The sequence below is a fragment of the Pongo abelii genome, chromosome 6 (genome assembly GCF_028885655.2).
Source record: "Pongo abelii isolate AG06213 chromosome 6, NHGRI_mPonAbe1-v2.0_pri, whole genome shotgun sequence".
Classification (NCBI taxonomy): Eukaryota; Metazoa; Chordata; class Mammalia; order Primates; family Hominidae; genus Pongo; species Pongo abelii.
This window is the reverse complement of record NC_071991.2, coordinates 83,900,771-83,927,011: the sequence shown is the minus strand read 5'-3', so window position 1 is coordinate 83,927,011 and position 26,241 is coordinate 83,900,771. Positions and strand designations below refer to the sequence as shown.

Genomic DNA, 26,241 nt, shown 5'->3' with positions numbered 1-26,241 from the left:
ATAAAAAGGCTAGAGGAACTAGCAATTGTCCCCTTTTGCATTTCTGCCCTTTTACCATGTGAAGACACCTAGATGGCACCATCTATGAAGAATGGGCTCTCTCTAGATACTGGACCTGCTAACATCTTGATCTTGGACTTCCCATCTCCAGGACTGTAAGAAATAAATTTCTGCCTGGGGACAGTGGCTCACACCTGTAATCCCAACACTTTGACAGGCTGACATAGGCGGATTACCTGAGGTCAGGAGTTTGAGACCAGCCTGGCCAACATGGTGAAACCCCGTCTCTACTAAAAATACAAAAATTAGCCAGGTGTGATGGCAGGTGCCTGTAATCCCAGCTATTCGGGAGGCTGAGGCAGGAGAATCCCTTGCACCCAGGAGGCAGAGGTTGCAGTGAGCCAAGATCACGCCACTGCACTCCGGCGTGGGCAACAAGAGTGAAACTTAGAAAGAAAGAAAGAAAGAAAGAAAAGAAAGGAAAGGGACGGGGAGGGAAGAGAAGGCAAGGGAAGGGGGAAGGGAAGGGGGAAGGAAGGAGGGAAGGAAGGAAGGAAAGAAGGAAGGAAGGAAGGAAGGAGGGAAAGAAGGAAGGAAGGAAGGAAGGAAGGGGAAGGAAGGAAGGGGAAGGAAGGAAGGAAGGAATTTCTGTTCTTTATAAATCACCCATTCTCAGGTATTTTGTTACAGCAACACAAATGGACTAAGATATTGTGTTAGTCTGTGAGCTCTCTCCTGGCCAGGCCTACTGTGGCTCCTGTTCTTCCTGAGGTACCAGCTGAGGGGGCAGGGGGTTGAGTTGGAGCCTTCATTACAGCACCTTCTTAAGTTCTTTTCTCCTACCCATTTCCCTCCCTTCCACATTTGACCCCCCAGTCACCTTCTTTTCTATTTAGTAGTCTTTATTTGTCCTCACATACACTACTGCTATGCTATACTCTAATACATAGCATGTATTAGTACCTATGGAATGGCTGAGAAAATTCTGGTGGTGGTGATGGTGGTGTGTGTGTAAGCTGTGGACACAAAAATAAATACCTCCTATGGCCTTAAATTTCACAGTAAGGGAAAAAGAAGAATGCCAAATTCCCCAGGGGATTGTCAGTGCCAGCATGCAGTCTAATTTGCATGATTTAAATGTTACAAGGTTCATTAATTAACACTCTTAAGAGTAAAAAAAAAAGCAGATACAAGAATTTTGTCATACTGTAGCTACTGCCGCTTGGAGAAGCCCCATTAATTGAATCAGGACAATGTGCCAAGCATAGTAACTGATGAAATCTTCACACAGCCCTAAGATGGACAATATCATCCTCTTTACAGATGAACTGAGCTTCAGAGACAAGGTCCAGTCACTAGCCCTCAAACCAGGTACTGTCCACTATGCACTACTGTCTCTGGCTGGGAGAGAGTTTTAGGGTCAACAAACTTCCCTTATTTTCTTCTTTTCCATTTGATACTTTCTCTTCTTGTTTATATTTTTAAATAAAAGTAATGCATACATATGGTGAAAAAATGTCAAACAACACAAAATCAAAAACTCCCTTATCACCCCTGTTAACATCTATTGTCAATAATTCTTAGCTTTAGTTCTAACAGCTTAAAAAATGCAACACACACACACAAAAGTTTCTAATTTACACAAAGTCATCTTATTCTGTACTGTTTTCTAAATTGCTTTCTTTCCTTTTTAATATCTGAGATTTTTTTTATCAGCACTATATAAAAACCTCAGATAGTTTCCTGTCACACTGAAAATAAAATCCAAAGTCCTTACTTTGCCTATCACAATCTGATGCTAAAACTCAACAAAGATATTACAAGAAAGAAAAATTACAAGTCTGTGTCACTTACGAACATAGATGTAAAAATCTTAAACAAAAGAGTAGTAAATAAAACCTAGCAATATGTAAAAGGGATAATACATCACAACCGAGTTGGGTTCATTCCAGGAATTGCAATGTTAATTTAACATTCAGAAATCTGTCTATGTAATCCACACATTAATAAAGGGAAAAAAACATGATCATCTTGTAGAGAAAGCCATTTGATAAAATTAAACACATTCATGATAAAAATAGGAATAGAAAAGAAGTTCCCTAACTGATAAAGGGAATCTACAAAATCTATGGTGTTAGAGGTCAGGATAGTGGTTGTTTCTCCATAAAGGGCAAGAGGGGGACTTCTGGTAGTAATGGCTGTTTCTTGATTTGGTTGCCTGAGTGTCATTGCTTTGTAATAATTAAACTATACACATATGAGTTGTACACTTTAGAGTATGTGTATCATACTTAATTTTAAAAGGTTGTAAAAAAAATGGGGCAGCTGCTGTGGCTGCTTCTGCAAAGTCTAAGCACTGGTCTATATGCTGCAGCCATGTCCTACTGCCAGCAGGAAGGGAAGGATGGAATCATATTTGTGACCAAAGATGACCACAAAACTCCAAGCAATGTAGAGCTGGTGGCTGATGACCCCAATGATCCATACTCAGCACGGATTGATGCTGCCAAATGAAGACATTAACTGGAACTGCCCGTGCCTTGGGGGAGTGGCCAGCAGCCCCTGTGGGGAACAGTTCAAGTTGGCCTTTTTCTGCTTCCACTATAGTGCAGAGGATCTCAAGGTGAAAGACTGTGTAGACGAATTCCGGGTCATGCAGGAATGCACGTAGAAATACCTGGACCTCTATCCCCAAGGGGATGAGGAGGAAGAAGAGGAGAAGTCAACAGAACATATAGAAGAAACTGCTCCCACTGAGGCCACTGCAACCAAAGAAGAGGTGGGGACAAGTTAATGAAGGCCACAAGGCACCAGGCTCCAGTCCTTCCACTACAGAGTGATACAGGCCTTTTTCACAGTGCCTTTCAGTCACCTCCTATTGGGAGAACCTGCCCCCAATATTTGAAAGTAGGTTCTATTTTCCATAAGTGTCAGCCGGCTGAGAAATAAACAGAAAGAGTACAAAGAGAGGAATTTTACAACTGTGCTGCTGGGGGTGACATCACATATCTGTAGGACCATGATGCCCGTCTGAGCCTCAAACCAGCAAGTTTTTATCAAGGGTTTTAAAAAGGGGAGGGCGTGTAAGAACAGGGAGTAGGTACAAAGATCACATGCTTCAAAGGGCAAAAAGCAGAACTACTAATAAGGGTCTAACAAAGATCACAAGCAAAGGGCAAAAGCAGAGCTACTGATAAGGGTCCAACAAAGATCACAAGGCAAAGGACAAAAGCAGAACTACTGATAAGGGTCTATGTTCAGCAGTGCACATATTGTCTTGATAAACATCTTAAATAACAGAAAACAGGGTTCGAGAGCAGAGAACTGGCCTGACCATAAATTTACCAGGGCAGAGTTTTTCCCCACCCTAGTAAGCCTGAGGGTACTGCAGAAGACCAGGGCGTATCTCAGTCCTTAACTCAGCCACATAAAACAGGCACTCCCAGAGCGGCCGTTTATAGACCTCTCCCCAGGAATGCGTTCCTTTCCCAGGTTATTAATATTAATATTCCTTGCTAGGAAAATAATTTAGCGATATATCTCCTACTTGCACATCCATTTATAGGCTCTCTGCAAGAAGAAAAATATGGATATTTGCCTGACCCCGCAGGCAGTCAGACTTTATGGTTGTCTTCCCTTGTTCCCTAAAAATCACTGTTATTCTGTTCCTTTTCAAGGTGCACTGATTTCATATTGTTCAAACACACATGCTTTACAATCAATTTGTACAGTTAACACAATTACCACAGTGGTCCTGAGGTGACACACATCCTTAGCTTACGAAGACAACAGGATTAAGAGATTAAAGACAGGCATCAGAAATTATAAAAGTATTATTTAGGAACTGATAAATGTCCATGAAATCTTCACAATTTATGTTCCTCTGCTGCAGCTCCAGCCGGTCCCTCCGTTCAGGGTCCCTGAATTCCTGCAACACCCTCCAAGAAAGTGTCATTCCCTCTGTTGTCCTGTGCACTGTAATGCACAAAATAACTTATTTTGATGATCAGGGGTCTTGGCCTCTTGACATACACACTGAAAAAAATGGGAGTTATGTTATGTGCGTCCTACATAAACATGTCAGCAAATGTGCCCACCACTTTTTAATTCTCTTTTCTCAGATTGCCCTGAATTTTGCCACTTTGAAGTAATGTGCTGAATAACCTCAGCAACCAAAAATGATTATCCAGGAATGATTCTTGTGAGTGAGCTGATTTACTCTGAGTTATTATATCCCTTTTAGTAGATTTTATACCCCTTTAGAAAATGTAAGAAGAATGAAAACATCTTCTTTTGAAAATGCTGGTGTGGGGCCATGCCTACTAGAAGAGGCCAGATGGTCAGATAGGTATTTCCCCAAACCCATCTTGACCTTGAGTATGTGAGGGGGTACTGTACTTCATTCCTGATACATTTTGGTTTCCATGTTGGCACTGAGCTCTTGGTTTTCTGTTTGGATGGTGGAGATTGGGGCCCTCCTATTCACAGTCCCTTTCTAAGTGAAGGGAAAGGCTGGTTTTTGCTGTTCCTTGTGATTCCAAAAACCCTGGTTTGGGGCCCATGTTTAGGCTGGCTTTCACGCTGCCTCTCAGTCTGGTCAGATGCAATGTTCTTGAGAGGTGAGGACCTGACTGTTACCATAGTAGCATCCAAGAGAGGAAACAGTGTGAATTAAGTACTCAAAAGGAAGCACGATTTCCAAAAAAAAAAAAAAAAAAAAAAAGGACTTGCAAGGAAAAAAATGTAAATCGTAAATCTTCCTAATCATCTAAGAAGATTAGAGGATACAGCAGCCAGGGACTGGGGAGCTGACAAGGACAGAGGATGAAGATGAGTGGAATGAGGAGGAGTTGAGAAGCCTGCTGTTGGGTGGTTATTCAGTTGGCCCTCCACAGCCATGGGTTCCACATCCACAAACTCAACCAACCACAGACCGAAAATATTCTCAAAAATAGATAAATATAAATATGAACAATATGACAATAACAATAAACCAATACAGTATAGGAACTATTTATATAGCATTTATTTCATATTTGGTATAAGTAATCTAGAGATGATTTAAAGCACACAGGAGGGTGTGCATAGGTTATATGCAAATTCTATGCCATTTTATATAAGGGACTTGAGCATTTATGGATTGTTGATTTTGGTATCATCAGGAGTCCTGGAATCAATCCTCCATGGATACTGAGGGACAATTGTACATGTGGATATTGACCTGATCCATGGCAGTGTCTTGTAGTGGAGAGGAAGCTGATGAGTTATGGGCCAAAGTTTTCAGTGAATGAGAGGGAGTCACTTGCAGATGAGTTGCAAGGAGAGGTATATGTTCCCAAATGGAGAGACATTCAGGAGCATGGAAATCAAGTGCCTAGATTTCCTCACACTGTAGGTGAGGAAAAACTTCCTCCTCACTTTTTTTTTTTTTTTTTTTTTTTTGATGGAGTCTCTCGCTCTGTCGCCCAGGCTGCAACCTCTGCCTCCCAGGTTCAAGCGATTCTCCCGCCTCAGCCTCCCGAGTAGCTGGGATTACAGGTGCCTGCCACTACACACAGCTAATTTTTTGTAATTTTAGTAGAGATGGGGTTTCGCTATGTTGGCCAGGCTGGTCTTGAACTCCTGACCTCAGGTGATCCACCTGCCTCTGCCTCCCAAAGTGCTGGGATTACAGGCGTGAGCCACTATGCCTGGCCTCTTCTCACCTCTTTGGTTCTGTGGCTGGGCATGGGAATTAAACTAACATAAGACAGATTTACTGGAAAAGGCATAATAGTTTTAATATTTTTGTACATGCACAAGAGCCTTTGTAAGAAAAATAAAGACCCGTAGAAGTTACTAGGCCTGAAAGCTTATATGTCCTTTTAAACAAAAAATAATAAATTGCAGAGATGTGACAAGACAAAGGGGCTTGGGCTAAGGCTGGCAAATTGTGGGAAAGTGACTAAGAACCGTATGTAGAAAGTTAATGGAAAATATGGGTTACAAATTTTTGTAAGGTTTTGTTTGTAGATTCTTCTCTGTGGCAACTCTGCCTCTGGCAATAATATCCTCCTCTTCCTGGTATAGAAAGGGCACCTTTCACAAGGGAACTTTTATGTTCCGCTTCAAACAGAAAGAGGGTGGTCAGACAGCCTTCCCTGCATCTGTTTTTGCTCCATTGCCTCCGGCTCAGAAGAATCAATATGCCAAAGTGGCATATTTTAGGATGGCAGGCTCTAAACACCTTCAGCGTTGTTCTAAAATGAGACAACACTCTTTACTTAGTCTCCTCAACCACTTTTACAGTTGGCCCTAATCCCCATAACCGTCCTGGAAACTTATTTTTACTGTTAGGGAAACTGAGATTTACAGGGTGGGGTGACTGAGCCACAACCCACACCCCAGAGGGCTGCTCCAAAGCCCTCCTCGAAATTGGTGCCAAGAGCAGCAGCTATAATGACAGCCAGTCCACATACAAGTGCCTCCGTTGATTACCAATTAACAGTAAAATCTGATAATATCTCATTCCAAGGTTGTTATAAGCACTAAATGTGGTTTTGCGACATAATAGGCATTTGTTTCTCCCCACTGCTTCCCACCACAATATATTCATCAAGACCTTTCCAAGGATACTAAGTCTAGGAAACCCAGGATCATGAAGAGAGGGCATGTTCTTCCAGGTGAGGCCGAGGAGAGACTTATTTGTCTGGCAAGGCCTGTACTGACTAGTGACATTAAAAGAGGCGATCTGACTTCTCATACTGCTCTTGTCCCAGGCCTGCTGTTTGTCAACTGCTGGGTCCTCAGAGCCAAAACTGTTTTCCAACAGTTTTGAATTGAATAACAGCCAGCTATTCGATTTTCTCCGCATTCTCTCATCGGTATACTCTTCAGAGTCCACAGGACTTGCAACGATATTACCCAATGGCTGAAGAATGTGCATTTGACATCTTAGGCTGTAAAATGTCTCAATTTCAATTTCTAATACATAAATGCCAGTGGATGGCATTTTCTGAACCCTTTGTCGATGTCCGTAAATGGCATGCTCTGAATTCAACTAAACAAAAGCATAGACGTGGGGGAGGTGTAGGGGGATATCCAAATTATAATTTTTAAGAGTGTAAAGGGGTCCTAAGTAAGATTGCCAGATTTTTTTTTTTTTTTTTTTTTGAGACGGAGTCTCACTCTATCCCCCAGGCTGGAGTGCCATGGCGCGATCTTGGCTCACTGCAGCCTCCACCGCCCGCGCTCAAGAGATTCTTCTGCCGCAGCCTCCAGGGTGGCTGGGATTACCCCAGGGCCCGCCACTGAGCCCGGCTAATTTTTGTATTTTTAGTAGAGAAGGGGTTTCACCATGTTGGCCAGGCTGATCTCGAACTCCTGAGCTCGAGTAATCCGTCGGCCTTGGTCTCCCAAAGTGCTGGGATTGCAGGCGTGAGCCACCACGCCAGACCTGGATTGCCAGATTTAGCACATAAAAATATAGGACCCCCAGTTAAACGCCTCTCGGATAAACCATTATTGCATGGGATACACTCACGCTAAAAAAATTGTTCGTCGTTTACCTGAAAGTCACATTTAATTGGGCGTCCTGTATTTTACTTGGCAAATTCTAGGCCTGAGACCAAAAAGTTTGAGAACCGCGCCCCTAGGCGACAGCAAGCGGAACTGCAGCAAGCTCCCAGTAATTCCGGGTGCTGCACTTCCGGTCAGGCGGTCGGGCTGCGGGGCCCTGGGGCCAGCTCACCGCCGGAAGTCTCCGCGTCCCCGCCGGCCAGATCCCGTTCCCCGTCTTGCTTCCCAGTGCCTCGGGCCTCTTGGGGTTGGTGCTGGGCGCCGAGCCAGCGGAGCCGGCGGAACCCGCTTCCCGCCTCCACGGGGCAGCGCCAGCGGCCTGGTCCCTTCACCTGCAGCTCGGTGCCGACGCCCTCACCGCTCTTCCTATCGCCGGGAGTGGCGGGCCGACCAGGGGGCGGCCGGGCTACCGTCCGCCATTCCCGTGTCTCTGCGCCCGCGGGGGCCGCCCGAGCCGGCCACCATGCCGCTGGGCCTGAAGCCCACCTGCAGTGTATGCAAGACCACGTCGTCCTCCATGTGGAAGAAGGGAGCGCAGGGGGAGATCCTCTGCCATCATTGCACTGGCCGGGGCGGCGCGGGCAGCGGGGGCGCAGGCTCGGGGGCGGCTGGAGGGACTGGGGGCAGCGGCGGCGGCGGCTTCGGCGCGGCGACCTTCGCCAGCACCTCCGCCACCCCTCCGCAGAGCAACGGGGGCGGGGGCGGCAAGCAGGTGAGCTCCTCCGGCCCCTGCCGCCGGCAGAGGCCGACCAGGCGCTAGGCGGGCGGGGACGGGCTGGCTGGGAGCGGGCGGGCGTGGGCATCCCGGATCTCCGTGCTCCTGCCGGCTGGAACGCCCCTCCCCACCTCCTACTGAGATCTTTCGTTTGGCCCATCCCGAAGCACCTGTTATTGTAAGAAATTCAAAGCAATAAGAACCAAGATGTAAAGCCCTTAAGAAAATCTCAATATACACATGTCTGCACAGTCGTATACAGTGTCATGCCACAAATGCAGGCGCTGGACCTCATTCCTTGTTAAAGGTTTTGTTATATCAGGTTATGAAGTAAGATTATTATGTCATTATTGTAAATGGCAGCTTAAGTATTCCGTTGCAGGGGGCGCCATAACCTACTACGTTCTCTGGCCTTAGGGAGTAAAGTTGTTTAGTGTTTTTCTCTATTGTAGACACAACAAATGAATAGTGTTTGTCTTGGTCAAGACTCCTGCCCTATTACAAGCAGCTCACACCTTTTGGAGGCTCTGGAGACGCCTGTCCAGCGAGCTCCGAGATTCCGGGTGCTGAACTTCCGGTTTTACTTAGCCTGGTTGCTGTAATTACCTCTCTTGAAAAGTAAAAGCGCACTCTTAATTGTTAAATGCTCTTATAAAGTACGTACTCTGGGATCCTTGTAAGATGATTGTATTGCAACCTTTATGCACTTTTTACTTCTTTCTCTTTTTGTTCTTTAATTTGTTTGTGTAACAGAGTAAGCAGGAAATTCACAGGAGGTCTGCTCGGCTCAGAAACACTAAATACAAATCTGCTCCAGCTGCTGAAAAGAAAGTCTCCACCAAAGGAAAAGGGAGAAGACATATATTTAAATTGAAAAATGTAAGATATTTGTGGACAGTGCCTTTTACTGTAATGACGTTGTGTGTATCCTGCCACTGCCTTCATTTCTCACCATTGAACTTGGACTCTGCCCTTGGTAGCCCTTCCTTAGTATTCTGGGGAGTGGTCCAGATTCCCCAAAAGGGAATGAGCTCTGTTGCAGGAGGCTCACTGTTTATAAAGTTAATAATACTTTCCTTTTTTTTTTTTTTTTTTTAGCTTTTATTTTTTCCCCTGGAAAATATAAAATATGGGTTTAAAAGAAACATCAACCTTGAGCCCATTTTTTGGGGTTCTCTATGGAAAGGAAGAGGAGAGATTATGGTTCTTGATATGGCCAGGTACACTAAGAAAAGTTTTTTTTTTTTATTCTTTAAAAATCTAAGTAAATATTAACACTGGAACTCATCATTTGCATATTTATTTGTTGTTAAAGCCCCAGAAAATGTATCTTACTGACTTATGATGATGATGTATTTGATGAATATGAGTCAAAAATTTTGCTAAGCCTTATCTCCTCTTCTGCTCTAAGAAAAGAGATTGTTGAAAGACCTGTGCTGGAAATAGTTGAAAGCATATTTTTATTGCAATTAAATTCTCAGTTTTTATAAACAAGGGATAATGTTCAAACACAGTGGACAGTGCATTATAGACTATTTTTTTTAAGTCTCAGTATGATATTCTTTTCTTTCAGAACAGGAATGTTCAACTTACCCGTAAAGACTTTTCTGAAGTTGGGCATATTTATTTCTAAAACACAAAGGGACCCTGCAGTAGACTTATGCAGATGGCAGACTATTTTCTTTTTTTTTTTTAATTTAATTTAATGAGTTTTTAAAAATTTTACTTTAAGTTCTGGGATACATGTGCAGAATGTGCAGGTTTGTTACATAGGTATACGTGCCATGGTCATTTGCTGCACCTAGCAACCCATCATCTAGGTTTTAAGCCCCACATGCATTAGATATTTATCCTAATGCTCTCCCTCCCCTTGCCCCCCATCTCCGACAGGCCCCAGTGTGTGATGTTCCCTTCCCCAAAGTATTTTCTTATTCAGAGTAGTTGCTTCTAATTTATTTAAGATTTTTATAGTTTAGTTAAGTGAAGCATTTGTTGATTACACAAAACATGTTATTGATATTTGTATCACATATGCACATTTTTTTCCTTTTAAGTATGATATACTGTGTTCTCAGCAATTATTTCATTATTGTTTCTCTGCAACCCTTTCTTCAATGGTACTAAGCAAGACACATCTGGTGAGGCCTACTTTCTATGTTGTGGCATAAAAGTATGTATTGAAGCTTTAGTAGAGATTTCAAAAATGGTTGGGTGGTAGCAAATTACTAAGAACTCTCAAAGTTTCTAAAGCCTTAGTTCCAGCTTGCTAGAAAACCGATGTTGAGTATTATGGCTAGTTCCATAGTTGAGTTGGAAAATGTCTTCCAGGAGACACTTTTTCACTTTGTATTCATCTGTATATTTTTTATTACTTGCATTCTGTCATGCTCAGGCTATTAGAGCAGGTACATTTTTATAACTGGAATGTTTATGTGTAGTGAAGCTCTGAGAGGACTTTGCATTAGATCTCAGCAGCATAATCAGAAGCTTGTCCTTTGTCTCAGCAATTTTTAAGCTAATAGTAGCAGAAATTGCAGTGGAAATAGACTGCTTTGCCACAACATTCAGAAAATCATTTATCTTTTTATTGCAGTTCTTGTCACCAAACAATACATTTTAGTATTTCTCAAATTGCAGAACTCTCATAGGGCTGGGAAAATGCCTGTAGACACATACATACTATGAATGTGCTAATGTTTTTTGTATTTTCATAGCCCATCAAAGCTCCTGAGTCAGTTTCCACTATAATCACCGCAGAATCAATCTTCTACAAGGTAAGCTTTTGTAGAGTTACTGAAGGAAGAGTTGGGCCTAGTGGGTAATGTGCCACTAAAATGTTGGATTAGTCTAAAGGTCTCTGCTACTCTTCATTTGTATAAGGTGTGATTATACTTTTTGTTCCCTTCTTAGCTGTTTTCCCCCATAAGTGGCTGTTATTAAAACATCTCATCTAGAGCTGAAGTGGGAGGAGAAAGTGCCTACTGACACATGATGTGAGGATCTTAAGTATTTTTTTTTAGTGTAGATTGTAGGAATTATTCTTAAAATGCTGATTGTATAGCGTGGAGCCATGGAAGACTGAGTCGTTAGTGTGATGGCATTGAAGAATGAGAAGGACAGAGACAGGATTTGGACTAGTAGAGGTTGTCGACTGTGGTGTCAAATGGGTAGAGTAGGCCCAGAGATTCTAAAATGCCTTTAAGTGGAGTTGAGCTGAGTAAGGGCAGTAGTGAGGATTAACACCTACTAGAAATCCATAGTGAGAGGAATTCCAAGATGTTTTGATAAAAGAATGAGGAGGTCAGGTTTCCTAGGTCCAAAGTCCATGGACATCTGATACCTCAATGAGAGAAGTGACAGATGTTGTGTTTAAACCAGAAGTCTTAGGAAAGGAATTAGAACATAGACTCCCAAGGCTTGGCAGGCCTGGCACAGCACAGGCAGCAATCATTGAAGGCTGTTTGGTGTTTTGGGATCTGAACTGTCATTTAGTGGACAGTGGTATGAGTTAGTGCTTTATACTTGACCCAGGTGGACTGAGAAACTCAAGTGATTATGCCCTTAAGTATACTTTTTTTAAGCCCACAATCTATATAGTCGAAGTCTGTTCCTCCCCACAGGGGTACACTGGCATTCCTCAGCAGGGCTGGGAAAAACCAACAACAACAAAAAGTCTGTACAAAGGCAAACATCTCTCTTATTTTTCCAACATTTAATACATTGTTAATAAAATATCTAAAGTTTAGCAAACAGTCGCTATGTATCAGTGGCTGAGCATTTTGCATGCTTTATTTCATTCAGTTCACTCTATGAGGTGGATACTACTATCCCCATTTTCTAGATGAGAACATTGAGGCACAGTGAGGTTAATTAACTTGTCCGAGATCACATAGCCAACAAGTCATGGAGGGAGGCAGTCTCATGCCAGAGCTTAAGCCTAGAGCATAGTTCCTGGCTCTACAGCTTTAGCAAGTGACTGGCTATGTGATGAGGACCAATCTCTCTAATGTCTCATCTGTAAAATAGGAATTGTAAATGGTTACTACCTCAGTGGGTCAAATGAAATCATATGTGTTAAGCGCTTAGCAGAGTAAGCACTCAATGAATAGTAGGAGTTATCACACATCTTTATATTTGTGCATTACCTTCACAGTTTACAGATTAAGGCCAGAAGCAACTTGTTGAGCTACGGGTTTAGTGTACTAACGATTTCCATGTGTGCCTCCGTGGAAAGGTGTGTGGGACCTGTTATTGTGACTGTCTGTACTTTCGTATTGTTGTCTGCCACCCATGTTTATTAAATGATAAGGACAATAATGCAACAAAGTAGTCAAGTAATGTTGCAAATGCCCAGTATTATAGTGGCTATCACAGCAGTGCCACTGGCAGGCAGCACCATGGTGGCAAGTTCAAGAGGTCACTGCCAGCCACTGAGCTAGAGCCCAGATCAGGCATGCAAGAGGAGCCTGAGTGGGAGCCACTGGGGATCACGGCCAAGAGTGTGACCACCCAAGACCCAGAATGGCTGAGTGGCCTCCCTGGAGCATGGCAGTGGCAGAACAACTCCATGAACTCAGATCTGATGATGCCTAAAATAGTGCTGTTCTCGTGTGGACCCCTTTTCTCCACCAGAAACCTTGAATCCTCTCAGCAAATGAGGAGACTACTCAGATCAGTGACTTAGTCCTGTTTGGTGTTATATATATGTATACCACACAGCACATATTAATAAATACCTACTATGTGCCAGACACTGCCTACCACTGGAATCTTTCACTAAGACATCGTCTTTACTTTGCATTTCTGCCTTCACACTATGAAAGCAGATGTTCTGGATTCATACTCATTCAGCATACATTTGAATATGCTGTGGTATGCATAATAAGCCTATGATAAGCAAGTATTCTCATTTAGAATTTGGGAATATTGATTATACATGTGGACAAAGCAAACCATAAATGCAAACTATTTATATGATAAATAACTTTGGACTAATGGCTGGGAGGAAGGACCAGCTATTGATGGGTTGGAACTAGCAAGTAGCAGACTGTGGCCTGCATAGACCAGACCCATCCATAGTGACCCAGATGAAACAGCCACCCTCAGACACTTGGATAAAGGGTCCACCAGGAAAAAACTCCTGGCCTTACAGTTCAGTTACTGGAAGTATTTCCTCAAAAGTGTTTTTATGGTTGAGGTACACATTCCTACAGCTTTACCTGCTGCCAAGTCCCTGTTTCAAGGGAAGCAGCAATGAATTACACTGTTCCCGTAGTCAAGGACAGTATATCTTACCAAGAACTATACCCACTTAAGGAGGTGCTGGATGTCATAAAGATTTGGATCAACCATTATAGGTGATCAGAGGAGAGATTATTTCCAGCTCAAGACCCAGAGAAGAGGACATAGGATGGATACCAGAGTCATAGGGAAGATTTAACACAGGACATGTACACATTAGTTAGTTGGGTATAAAGTGGAACAGAAATGAATGAGACACAAAGCCTTGAATGCCAGAAATACTAGTAGTCCTGTTGTGGAAGGATATAAAACTCAACTGGGAGTGGAAGAGAAAGGCAGCAGTGAGTCTAGGAGATGTACAGTAGGTTGAGGTAAACATATCCTGAAGACTATAATCCAAAGATTATTTTTGGTTTGAATTTGTTTTGGTTTGAATTCATGGTATCTATTTTCTTTGAGTGGATGGTTGGGGAGGGTGGCATGTAGAATGCATTCTTACCAAATCAGCATGATTTTCTAGACAGTACAGAGAAAGACTGCTGAGCTGATGTAGGAGCTTTGGCTGCAGTCTCTATGGCTTTCAGCAAGCCGTTTAACCTCACTACTGCTTCATGACTGTGGCTAACAAAGTAGGGATAGTACGGAGCACAGAGGATTTTTAGGGCAGTGAAACTATTAATACTGTCTTTGTATGATACTGTAATGGTGGGTACATGTCATTATAGATTTGCCCAACCCCATAGAATACATAGCACCAAGAGTGAACCCTAATGTGAACTCTGGTCTTTGATGATGCTGTGTCAGTGTAGGTTCATCCGTGTAACAAGTGCACCACTCTAGTGGTGGGAGGGGGTTATTGATAATAGGGGAGGATGTGCATGTGTGGGGGCAGGGAGTATATGGGAAATCTCTCTACTTCTGCTCAATTTTGCTCCAAATCTAAAACCTCTGTAAAAAATAAAGTCTATTTTTTAAAAAGTAGGGATGGTATTACGGCAATATAAAATCAAAATACTTTATGAACAAATGTTTTCTCTAGATGTAAACTGTCATATATGCACCCTCGCATGTGTATGTATAATTTTCACTCAAAAGTGAAACAACTTTAGAATTGGCACCAAACATATAAACACTGATACATTAGACTATCTCGAACACCTTTTACTGACCACTTTGAAAACTTGCTTACCTATTAAGGTTCGCTCATAGCTGTGATGTTCTATTTTTATTTTCAATGTGGGATTATCTTCTCTTTCCCCCAGGGAGTATATTACCAAATTGGTGATGTTGTTTCTGTGATTGATGAACAAGATGGAAAGCCCTACTACGCTCAAATCAGAGGTTTTATCCAGGACCAGTATTGCGAGAAGAGTGCAGCACTGACGTGGCTCATTCCTACCCTCTCTAGCCCCAGAGACCAATTTGATCCCGCCTCCTATATCATAGGTAAGTTTGACAAGTGGCACAGGTTTTTTTTTTTTAACTTAGTTAACTCTCCAATATTATGTAAAAGAGTGTGTTAGTCAGCTTGGGCTGTCAGAACAAAATATCACAGACTGAGTGGCTTAAACAACAGAAAGTCACTTTCTCACAGTTCTGGAGGCTGAAGTCCAACATCAAGGTGCTGGCAACACGGATTTCTGGGGAGGCTTTTCTTCCTGGCATGTAGATGGCCACCTTCTTGCTGTGTCCTCACATGGCCTTTCATGGAGTGAGAGCTCTTTGGTGTCTCTTTTTATAAGAACACCATTTCTGTCAGATGAGGGCCCCACCCTTATGGTTTCATTTAACCTTAATTGCCTCCCTAAAGGTCTCATCTCCAAGTACCATCACATTGGGGATTAGGGCTTCAACATATAAATTTGGAGGGTGGCGGGGGGGGATGCAATTCAGTCCATAACAAAAAAAGCATGAGTATTATTAAGTACAAAAAAATTAGAGAGCTTTATAGAAAATATGAGGCATTTTATGTAGCTGGAGTGTGAGTGCTATCAGTTATTTTGAGTTAGAGCAATGTGCATCTACTAAGAAGTGATATGGATAAGATTTTTTTAGAGTGACCCAGGGTTAAACTGTACTACAAGAATTTATTGCTCAGGAACTAGGTTATTTAGGTTACTTATTTATACAAACCTATTCAAAAATAATTTAGAAAAGAACTATCCCAGTTATCCCATACTTGCAAATTCTCAGTATGCATGCCTCTGCATGCTACACATGTCATCTTAGGCCTTTATAGTATAAAGGCTGATAGTTGAAATGGCAGCTGCTGTGCTTTTGTTAATTTCAAAGCTGCCAAAACAGTTTTGACATAGACTCACAAGAATTTACTGATTAATACAATTTTAAAAGTTTTCAGATTTTTAAAGTTACTTCAGACTTTTTAATCTTTCTCTAGTGAGCATGCATCATTACTTTTGCAACCTGAGAACAAGCATAAGTGTTCTTTTGGAGAGAACTCCAGGGACAAATAATATACCACTGTTATTCTCACCTATATGTCAAGTTTGATACATTACCAAACAATTCTAGCCTTCTGCTTATAAGTACATGGAATTTTTATTTACCTTATCTATGGATCAGGATCCCAGCAGAGGCAGTGATGTATCAGAATCACCTTCGGGATTCCTCTACTGCCTCCTCTTTCTAATCCCCAGATTCTGATATGCATCCTTGTCCCACAGCAAGGCAGCATGGCATGAGGTCAGAACACCAGTTTTGGAGCCAGACTGTCTGGGTTCACAGCCTGCCATTTACCAGCCGTGTGACTTTGGCAAATTTCTTAAGTCTCTGTTGCCTCGCTTTCCTCATATGTAAAATGAGAATAATAATAGTGCCTACCTCAGAAGGTTGCTGTGAGGAATGAAGGTATTGATATGTGTAAACTTAGAACAGTATGGGTACAAAATAAACATGATGCAAGTCTTCAATCACTGTTTTTGGGAGAATGCCATATTCTTTAAGCCGTTAAAGAAGAAAAAATGAATAATTTCAAAGTAATGCATGTTTCAAGGGCTAATGTCAGGTTGCTCCCAGAGTGGTCTCTCCCAGTGTCTAGAAATTTTAACATCTTATGAAAATGATATATGTGGTCAAAAATGTATTTAACCTTTCCCTTGGCTGCCTTCCAGGGCCAGAGGAAGATCTTCCAAGGAAGATGGAATACTTGGAATTTGTTTGTCATGCACCTTCTGAGTATTTCAAGTCACGGTCATCACCATTTCCCACAGTTCCCACCAGACCAGAGAAGGGCTACATATGGACTCATGTTGGGCCTACTCCTGCAATAACAATTAAGGAAACAGTTGCCAACCATTTGTAGTTCACAAATTAAAACTGGGTTTCCAGGCCTGGTGTGGTAGCTCACGCCTGTAGCCCCAGCTATTGCACCACTGCTCTCCAAGCTGGGCAATGGAGTCAGATTCTCTCTCTTAAAAAACCACAAAAAAACTGGATTTCCAGTTCTCTAATATTCTTAGTACCACAAGATGTGTCATAGGTATCTTTAAATGAAATTCTTAGCTGGAAAAGTGACTAAAAAGTTTTTTTCCTACTACCTAGTAATCATTAGATTGTTTACTACTGGTCACTTAGAAAATTAAAAGGGATAAGGCCAGGTACAGTGGCTTATGCCTGTAATCCCAGCACTTTGGGAGGCCGAGGCAGGCAGATCACCTGAGGTCAGGAAGTGGATCGCCTGAGGTCAGGAGTTCGAGACTAGCCTGGCCAACATGGCGAAACCCCGTCTCTACTAAAAATACAAAAATTAGCCAGGTGTGGTGGCATGTGCCTGTAATCCCAGCTATTTGGGAGGCTGAGGCAGGAGAATCGCCTAAACCCAGGAGGTGGAGGTTGCAGTGAGCCAAGATTGCACCGCTGTGCTCCAGCCTGGGCAACAGAGTGAGACTCTTGTCTCGAAAAAAAAAAAAAAACAAAAAACAAAAAACTCTAGGCACAGTGGCTCACGCCTTTAATCCCAGCACTTTGGGAGGCTGAGGCAGATGGATCGCCTGAGGTTGGGAGTTCGAGACCAGCCTGGCCAGCATGGTGAAACCCTGTCTCTACTAAAAATACAAAAATTAGCCAGGCGTGGTGGCGCACACCTGTAGTCCCGGCTACTCGGGAGGCTGAGGCAAGAGAATTGGTTGAACCCAGGAGGCGGAGGTTGCAGTGAGCAGAGATCGTGCCACTGCACTCCAGCCTGGGTGACAGAGTAAGACTCCGTCTCAAAAAAACAAACAAAAAATTAAAAGGGATAGAATATAATGAAATATATTTTGAACTTAAATTATGTTCTATATGTGTATCTTCCTAGGCAAAAGCTGTAATTTCCAGAGAGACCATTAGGAACAGGTAGTATCTATTTTTCTCCATTATTTATTTCTAGAAACTCATAAAATGGATTGTATTTTTCTATAAGAACAAAATATTAATTAAGGTATAGATGACTGACCAAGGGCTTAATCAAATAAAATGACAGTATCTATCATAAAGCCACACAAGCCTTATGTTCTCATCTCAAAAATGCTGTGACAGCTTTTTGGCTGCTTTAACCATAAGAAAAATGATTGGTGGATGATTTTATTAGCCCAGGCTTTTAAAAACTTTCATCTAGGCCAGGCGCAGTGGCTCACGCCTGTAATCCTGGCACTTTGGGAGGCCTGAGTGGAATCACTTGAGGTCAGGAGTTCAGGACCAGCCTGGCCAACATGATGAAACCCTGTCTCTACTAAATATACAAAAATTAGTTGGGTGTTACGGTGCATGCCTGTAATCCCAGCTATTCGGGAGGCTGAGGCAGGAGAATTGCTTGAAGTCGGGAGGTGGAGATTGCAGTAAGCTGAGATCGTGCCACTGTACTCTAGCCTGGGTGATAGAGCAAGACTCTGTCTCAAAAAAAAAAGAAAAAACTTTCATTTAATCCTTCTGTAGCAAACAGGCATTCAGAACCATTCCATTGATCTTAATAAAGCTGCTCTTTACTGTTTCTAGTCAAAAATGAGACTTCGATCAAACCATAAGATTTTATACTGCAGATAGTCAGCTTCACCAAAGCCACAGAGGAAACATGTTGAGATCAGGCTTCCCGCTTGATAGTTTCTTGACTACCATTAAAACGAATATTGGGAGGTCATGAAAGTCATTGGTAGGCCATTAGCATTGATATCTTTAAAACATCTACCCTAAACCATCTGCTATGGACCCGTAATAAGAGGCCTGTTGTATATGAAATTGTCTAGAATTCAGGTGCAGGTCTTTGCCAGTTAAGTAAGGGAGCAACACGTAAAATGGGAGAGGAGTGGGGTGTACTCACTTGCCTCCTCTTTTGTCCTGATTTAACCAGCATTTTTCAACCCTGGGAAAATTTGCAGAATCTAAGTTGATTGTAATGATTTTGAGCTGCAGCAGCTTTAACTCTTACCCTTTTTCCACATAGTTATGGTGTTTGAGTTGGAAAGAAACAACTGTAGGTAGCTACACGTACATAATTATCTCTTTATTCACAAAGGGTATAGTGAAATTGATTGTAAATAACTAAGTGCTAATATTCAAAACTTTTGGATTAAAATGTATTTTTCACAGTGTATTTACTTTGGATGTATTTATTTCATTTAAACAATTTAAATGGGGCCCTTTAACCAAAAATGATATTTAAAACCAAAACAGTATAGTACTTAGAATTTGGAGTAGAGGCCGGGCACAGTGGCTCACGCCTGTAATCCCAGCACTTTGGAAGGCTGAGGCAGGCGGATCACCTGAGGTCAGGAGTTCGAGACCAGCCTGGTCAACATCATGAAACCCCGTCTCTACTAAAAATACAAAAATTAGCTGGGCGTGGTGGCATGCGCCTATAATCCCAGCTAGTCTACTCGGGAGGCTGAGGCAGGAGAATCGCTGGAACTCAGGAGGCAGAGACTGCAGTGAGCTGAGATCGTGCCACTGCACTCCAGCCTGGGTGACAGGGCATGACTCCATCTAAAAAAAAAAAAAAAAAAAGATTTTGGAGTAGATTCATTATTAATAAGTAATAGATTTTAGGAAAATCAAAAAATGGCTAATAAAATGAACACAATGTAAAATATTTATTAAAATGTAGACTTTAAAAAATCTATAAATTGATCATCTGTTTATAAATTGGCAGATGGTTGTGTACCATCTTTTAAAATAAAGATTGAATTTCACCCAGTGTGATGGTTCCCATTGCTTACATTTCTCCTGCTGAGGCCGGACCTCATATGGCCCTGGTCTGTGTTCCCAGCCTTGTCTCCTCATTACCACTAAAATCTTTCCCCTGTATACCCGCGTAATTTTTCTGGCTCTGAGCCCTTGTTCATACTGTTCTCTCCAATTCTACCTTCCAAAGGCCTTTCTTAACAACTTCAGATTCTTTCTTTGAGACCTTTCCAGATTCCCATGCCTTTTTGGAATCAATCTCTATCCTATTGTCATCACATTTAAGTTTCTACTTCCATCATCCTCACTCCTATCCCTTTGTTCCTGGGATGGCAGGGATGCTGTGTTTTATTTACTCATCTTTGTAACTTCCACATAACCTAACCCAGGTTCTTGCTTATGGGAGATGCTGAGTGTAGGGTCTGAGTTAGATACTGTTAACTAAAGTGCTTGTTGATATTTTAGTTATTAATTCATATTAACTTTGGCTGAAACTTTTAAATTGTATTGTGAATAGTCAAGTAAAATTTAGATTGTTACATTCTGGGTTAGTATTAGATTGTTTTTAAGATTGTTTTAAACAAGATGTTTTTAAGATGAGTTTTAAATAGTTCTCTTAACACAAATAAAGCTTAATATGAGTATTTGAAAGAAATTATCCCAAACCATTCCAGTTCCTGGCTGTGAAAGGCTTTTCCAGGCCTTTCACACTTCAGCTGTAAGTAGGTGAAATCAAATGAACAATAGAGGGAAATGTATTTATTTGCTTTATACACATGCATGTGTGTTGTGTCTACATACAAACATTGCATACGCTTAGAAAAAAGTTTCTGTCATGCCCAGAAAAGGGAGTGGCATTTTTGTGGATTTTGTCTGGCTGCCCTGGGCATGTTTGAAGAACTGTGCTGTTTACTTCATACCAGGTGTGTGAGCCATACCTTTGGTAAGAGGGTATACCTCCTACCCCCAAGAAATATAAGCCAGGAGAAGGTCTGTGCCAAAAGAAGGAACCCAAATGACCCACAAGAGGTGGGCCATTAATTATTGGGTCAGATGCACAAATGCACGGTAATTTATTTAAGCACCTTTTAATGGTGACCCACAAGGAAGATTGCTAGTAATAGCGGAAAGGTTCACAATAAATAAGAGAAAAAAGCAGAATGTAGAACTGTATGATAGCAATTCTGCAAACAAGAAGCATCTTTTATAAAAGATGGAAGGAGCCCAGGCACAGTAGCTCATGCCTGTAATCCCAGCACTTTAGGAGGCTGAGGTGGAGGATCACTTGAGCTGCAGTGACCCATGATCGTGCCACCACTCCAGCCTGGGTGATAGAAGTGAGACCTTCTCTCAAAAAAAAAAGACGAAATTCCTCCAGAATTTTAACATGTCAACAGAGGTTTTCTGCAGCTACTTTTTTCGGCTTTATACTTCTCAGTATTTTCCAAATTTTTTCTAACAAGCGGTATTTTCCAAATTTTTTACAATAAGCACAACACACACACACACGTTTGTTTGCATACTGCCCAACTGGTGGTGAACAACCACTGGCTTTTAGTCTATACATATCTAGAATATTTTATAAATAGTAGTTCTTAAACCCTTGAAAGGGAGTGAATGACCAGCTGAGAAAATAAAGTCAGTGATTTCATTATTTTCCTATATTCACATCATGATTCTAGGAAAGAACTTGGGAGTGACTTCCTTCAGCTTCAGCCACTCCTGGGCCAGGCGCATGCTTAGCTCTGTGGTAAAGGTCACCAGCTTCTTCTGCAGGGTGCCTGTGTCATCTGAATTGGAGGTTTGGCGAGGGTAAGAGATTGATGTAGGTTCAAGTTTTTCTTTCCTGTCCTCCACTTGAAATCTGTCTTCCCTTCCAGACTGCCTGCCCTGCTGACTTAAGGCCACAACACCAAACACAGAAGCAACAGCCTTACACAGAGCATTGAGCAAGCTCCCACAGTTGTGTAAGGTAAAGTTTCCTTTATAGATTCCTTATTCTATATCGCTCCTAGTAGTTCTGTTTCTCTGATCAAATTCTGGCTGATGACAGTTGCTGAGACTGTGAAAGAGAAGGCAAGGAACTACTGTTTCTCATTATGAACTGTTTAGAATTATTTGGCCATCTTTTTGCTATGAATATGTAGTACTTTGATACATTTTTTAAATCAAAAAGTAATGAAAGAGATCATATAGGGAAAGATAGATTGGATTATTTTTAAAGTTTATATACTAAATTGAAAAGCAAAGAATAAAACGGGAGAAACAGCTCCCTCATGTGGCTGTTGGCAGGAAGCTTCCGTTCCTCTCTGTGGGCCTCCACAGGTTTGCTCACAGCAAATGATCCGTGACAGAAAGACGCAAGTGCAGTTGCACCCAAGATGGAAGCCACCATCTTTTCTATAACCTAATCTGAAAGAAGGGACATACCAGCACTTCTGCCATATGCTGTTGGGTTACACAGACCAACTCTGGTACAGTGTGAACACAGGACCACACAAGGGTGTGAATTCCAAGGGCAGAGACCACTAGGGACCACCTCAGAGGCACAGAGGGACACCCTATCCAGCTGGTGGCCGATGTAAATTAACATAGCTTTTTAGAATACCAATATGTATCTATAATCTTAAAAGTATTAAAAGTACTTCTTGATCCAGTAATTTCATTCTAAGAATCCATGCTAAGAGGATTTAAAATGTGGACCAAAAAATGGGTATAAAAAGAGGTTGTTAATGGTATTTAAAGTTGTGAAAAACCAGAAACAATCTAAAGGTCCAACAATAGGAAAATGAATTTTGATATTTTTCTTATAGAATTTTATGCAGTCATCAGAAATACCATTTACAAATAATTTTTAATAACGCAAAAAAAGTTTATAAAATGTTTAGTGTAAAACCTGGATACAACTACATAATGATTCTGATTTTGTAAAAAAAAAAAACAAAACACACACATATACACATGCATACATATGCATATAAAGAAAACTGGAACAAACAAAATAACAAGCATAGTTGGAATTACAGTCAGTTTAATATTCTTTATGCTTTTAAAAATTTTGAAGTTTATATTACTAGCATCCACTACTTATGTAATCAGGAAAAAAATACAACTTTAAAATAGATATTTAGGCCCAAAGATGGTAATCTAAATGGTGTTACAGGCTGAATGTGTGCCTGATCCCCATGCCCCAAGTTCATATGTTAAAGCCCTGGCCCCCAAGGCAATGGTATTAGGGGAGTAGGGCCTTTGAGAGGTAATCAGATTTTGACGAGGTCATGAGGGTGGAGCCCCCATAGTGGAATTAGTGTCCTTTTAGGAAGAGGAGAACAGACCAAAGCCTTCCTTTCTCTCCTCACTATGTAAGAAGACAGCCAGAAGGTGGCCACAGCCAGGAAGAGAGCTCTCACCAGAACCCAAATCTGCTAGCACCTTGGTCTTGGGTTCTCAGCATCCAGAACTGTGAGAAATGAATATGTGTTGTTTAAACCACTCAGGCTACGGTATTTTGTTACAGCAGCCCGAGCTGACAGAGATAGATAGAAACAACACAAGGACCCATCAGCAGACGAATGGATGATCAAAACATGGTGAGGTCGTGCAGTGGGATATTATTCAGCCATAGAAGGAATGAAATTCTGATACATGCTATAATGATGAACCTTGAAAACATGTTAATGGAAATAAGCCAAACTTAAAAGGACAAATATTGTATAATTCCACTTATAAGAGTTAGTTACCTAGAATAGGCAAATTATGTCATAGAGACAGAACATTAGAGGTTACCATGGTTGGGGGAAGAGGGGTATTGTGGATACAAATTTTCGGTTTGGAGTGATTTTGAAAAAATTCTGGAAATGGGTAGTGACAGTAGTCAACATGATGAATGTACTTAATGACACTAAATTGTACACTTAAAAATGGTTAATACCGGGCTGGCGCAGTGGCTCATGCCTGTGATCCCAGAACTTTGGGAGGCCAAGGCAGGCAGATCATGAGGTCAGGAGATTGAGACCATTCTGGCTAACATGGTGAAACCCCGTCTCTACTAAAAAATACAAAAAAAAAAAAAAAAAATTAGCCGGGCATGGTGGCGGGCGCCTGTGGTCCCAGCTACTCAGGAGGCTGAGGCAGGAGAATGGTGTGACCCGGGAGGCAGAGCTTGCAGTGAGCTGAGATCGCGCCACTGCACTCCAGCCTGGGCAACAGAGCCAGATTCTGTCTCAAAAAAAAAAAAAAAAAAAAAAAAAAGGTTGATGCCTGGGTGCGGTGGCTCATGCCTGTAATCCCAGCACTTTGGGAGGCCAAGGCAGGCAGATAAGTTGAGGTCAGGAGTTAAGGACCAGCCTGGCCAACATGGCGAAACGCCATCTCTATTAAAAATACAAAAATTAGTCAAGTGTGGTGGTAGGTGCCTGTACTCCCAGCTGCTGGGAGGATGAGGCCTAGGAATTGCTTGAACCCAGGAGGCAGAAGTTGCAGTGAGTTGAGATTGCGCCACTGCACTCCAGCCTGGGTGACAGAGCGAGACTTCATCTCAAAAAAAAGGTTAAAATTGTAAGTTTTGTTAGGCATATTTTACCATAATATTTTAAAAAGAGATATATAGGAGATAAAAGTCAACAGAATTTAATAACCAGTTGTAAATAGAGACTGAGTGAGGAGGATGAATTAAGGAAGGTGTTGAGTACAACTTTGTGGTAGGTGAAAAAATCTTTAAAAATACGTGGGCAAAGATCCTACTTGATTCTTATAATTTAAAAATCTCCCAGTTAGTAAACAAGGCTAGGTGGAGATATGCAGGTGATGTGAGGTGTTTGTTCTGTTTTGTAATGTGAGGACTGTGAGCCATCTCCTGGACTTGAATATCCATTAGATAATTGAAAATACGGATTTGAGAACTCAGGAGACATGCAATGCAGTAACAAAACTGCACCCAGTTGATTTCTGTCTCCTAATTTAATGCTTTTATGGGACGAACTGTGAGGCAGGTGGGCAAGATGGGCAGCCATGTTTTTGTGGGTTTCTGGCCTGTGGGCCAGCCTCAGTGCTCACTCTGAGGTCATGTCCAAACTTAGAACACATTCAGGCCTACCACAGTCAAGGCTCCCTTTCTCAACTCTGGTCCTCTGCACAAATATCCGAAGCCTAGAAATAATAATTATCTGTCCTTGTGTCTTACATTATGAAAGTCTAGGAAAGGGCCTTGGGAATTAAGAAGAATGGAAAAACTGGTCTAACTGCTGCATGCTTCAGCTTGCAGGGGAATCACTGAAATGGGGACAGACCATAAAAGGACAACCAGAAGAGTGGCTTCAGCAAAGGCATCGTTTTTCAGAGCAAGCCAGAGAATCCTGCCAGCGTCCTCAGGCAGGGCCCCTGAGCACAGAGGTTACGCAAGGGATTGTCCCAGCATGTTGATGACCTGAGCATCAGAATAATGCCATAGAGGAGCTTCCAAAGAGTTCATGTCAGGTTTTGTAAGCTGAACATTTCTAGGCAAATAAAATTTGATTTTGTGAATAAAGCTTGTTTCTTCAACTCCAGTGCAGATTCTCATAGATTGATAGTGGCTTGTGATCCAGATAAAGAAAACAATTTTTCAAAGATTCATATTCTTTGTAGACATACGGATTTAGAGACCATCTAATCTAACTCCCTCATTCTACAGATAGGAAAAATGAAGCCTAAAGAAGTTAAGAAAATACATGGAAATGTCACTGCTGAACTGCCATACGTAGGATCTGAAAGAAATTGGGTAAATGCTACTGTGAAAAATACAGTACTAGGTCCAAAGAATCTAATACAAATTAAAAATCTAAATGTTATTTCTAAAGCATCCCTGCACATAGCTGAACTTACATAGTTTCATTTTCTTTTCTGTTGAAGAAGAGGCAATTGGCTGGGTGCAGTGGCTTACGCCTATAATCCTGGCACTTAGGGAGGCTGAGGTGGGTGGATCACCTGAGGTCAGGAGTTTGAGACCAGCCTGGCCAACATGGTGAAACCCCATCTCTACTAAAAATACAAAAATTAGCTGGCTTTGGTGGCCGGTGCCTGTAATCCCAGCTACTCCGGAGGCTGAGGCAGGAGAATCACTTGAATCTGGGAGGTGAAGGTTGCAGTGAGCCAAGATCACGCCATTGCACTCTAGCCTGGGTGACAAGAGGGAAACTCCATCTCAAAAAAAAAAGAAAAACAATCACTTAACCTGTGTTGTTTATTAAACATGACAGACTGGCGTGAAGTAATTACCAACTATAAACAAAACTACAATCTGCCAGGCATGGTGGCTCATGCCTGTAATCCCAGCACTTTGGGAGGCCGAGGCGGGCGGATCACCTGAGGCCTGGAGTTCAAGACCAGCCTGGTCAACATGGTGAAACCTCGTCTCTACTAAAAATACAAAAATTAGCCCGGCGTGGTGGCACGTCCCTGTAATCCCAGCTACTCAGGAGGCTGAGGCAGGAGAATCGCTTGAACCTGGGCAGCAGAGGTTGCAGTGAGCCAAGATCGCGCCATTGTACTCCAGCCTGGGCCGACAGAGTGAGACT

At 42.0% G+C, this 26,241-nt stretch overlaps 1 protein-coding gene and 1 pseudogene across 6 annotated transcripts; both read left to right on the top strand.

Annotated features, from left to right (window-relative positions):
* Window positions 1–2,218: 2,218 nt before the first annotated feature.
* On the top strand, window positions 2,219–5,341 carry LOC129060413 (mitochondrial intermembrane space import and assembly protein 40-like; annotated as a pseudogene).
* Window positions 5,342–7,720: 2,379 nt separating this feature from the next.
* GATAD1 (GATA zinc finger domain containing 1) lies at window positions 7,721–25,214 on the top strand. 6 transcript variants are annotated; one of them, XR_008527113.2, is made up of 8 exons: window positions 7,723–8,269; window positions 9,026–9,151; window positions 10,987–11,046; window positions 14,776–14,959; window positions 17,829–17,866; window positions 21,568–21,659; window positions 23,208–23,277; window positions 24,944–25,019. XR_008527113.2 is itself a non-coding variant. In XM_054559486.2 (5 exons), the coding sequence occupies exons 1-5, from the start codon at window positions 8,021–8,023 to the stop codon at window positions 25,114–25,116; spliced, it is 792 nt and encodes a 263-aa protein (XP_054415461.1). In that variant the 5' UTR covers window positions 7,721–8,020; the 3' UTR covers window positions 25,117–25,214. The 6 variants fall into 6 exon arrangements, 3 of the variants coding, with proteins under 3 accessions (XP_054415461.1, XP_054415462.1, XP_009241295.2); XR_008527112.2 differs by having other exon boundaries at window positions 23,205–23,277; XR_008527114.2 differs by lacking the exon at window positions 23,208–23,277 and having other exon boundaries at window positions 17,829–17,865; window positions 24,944–24,961.
* The last annotated feature ends 1,027 nt before the right edge of the window (window positions 25,215–26,241 follow it).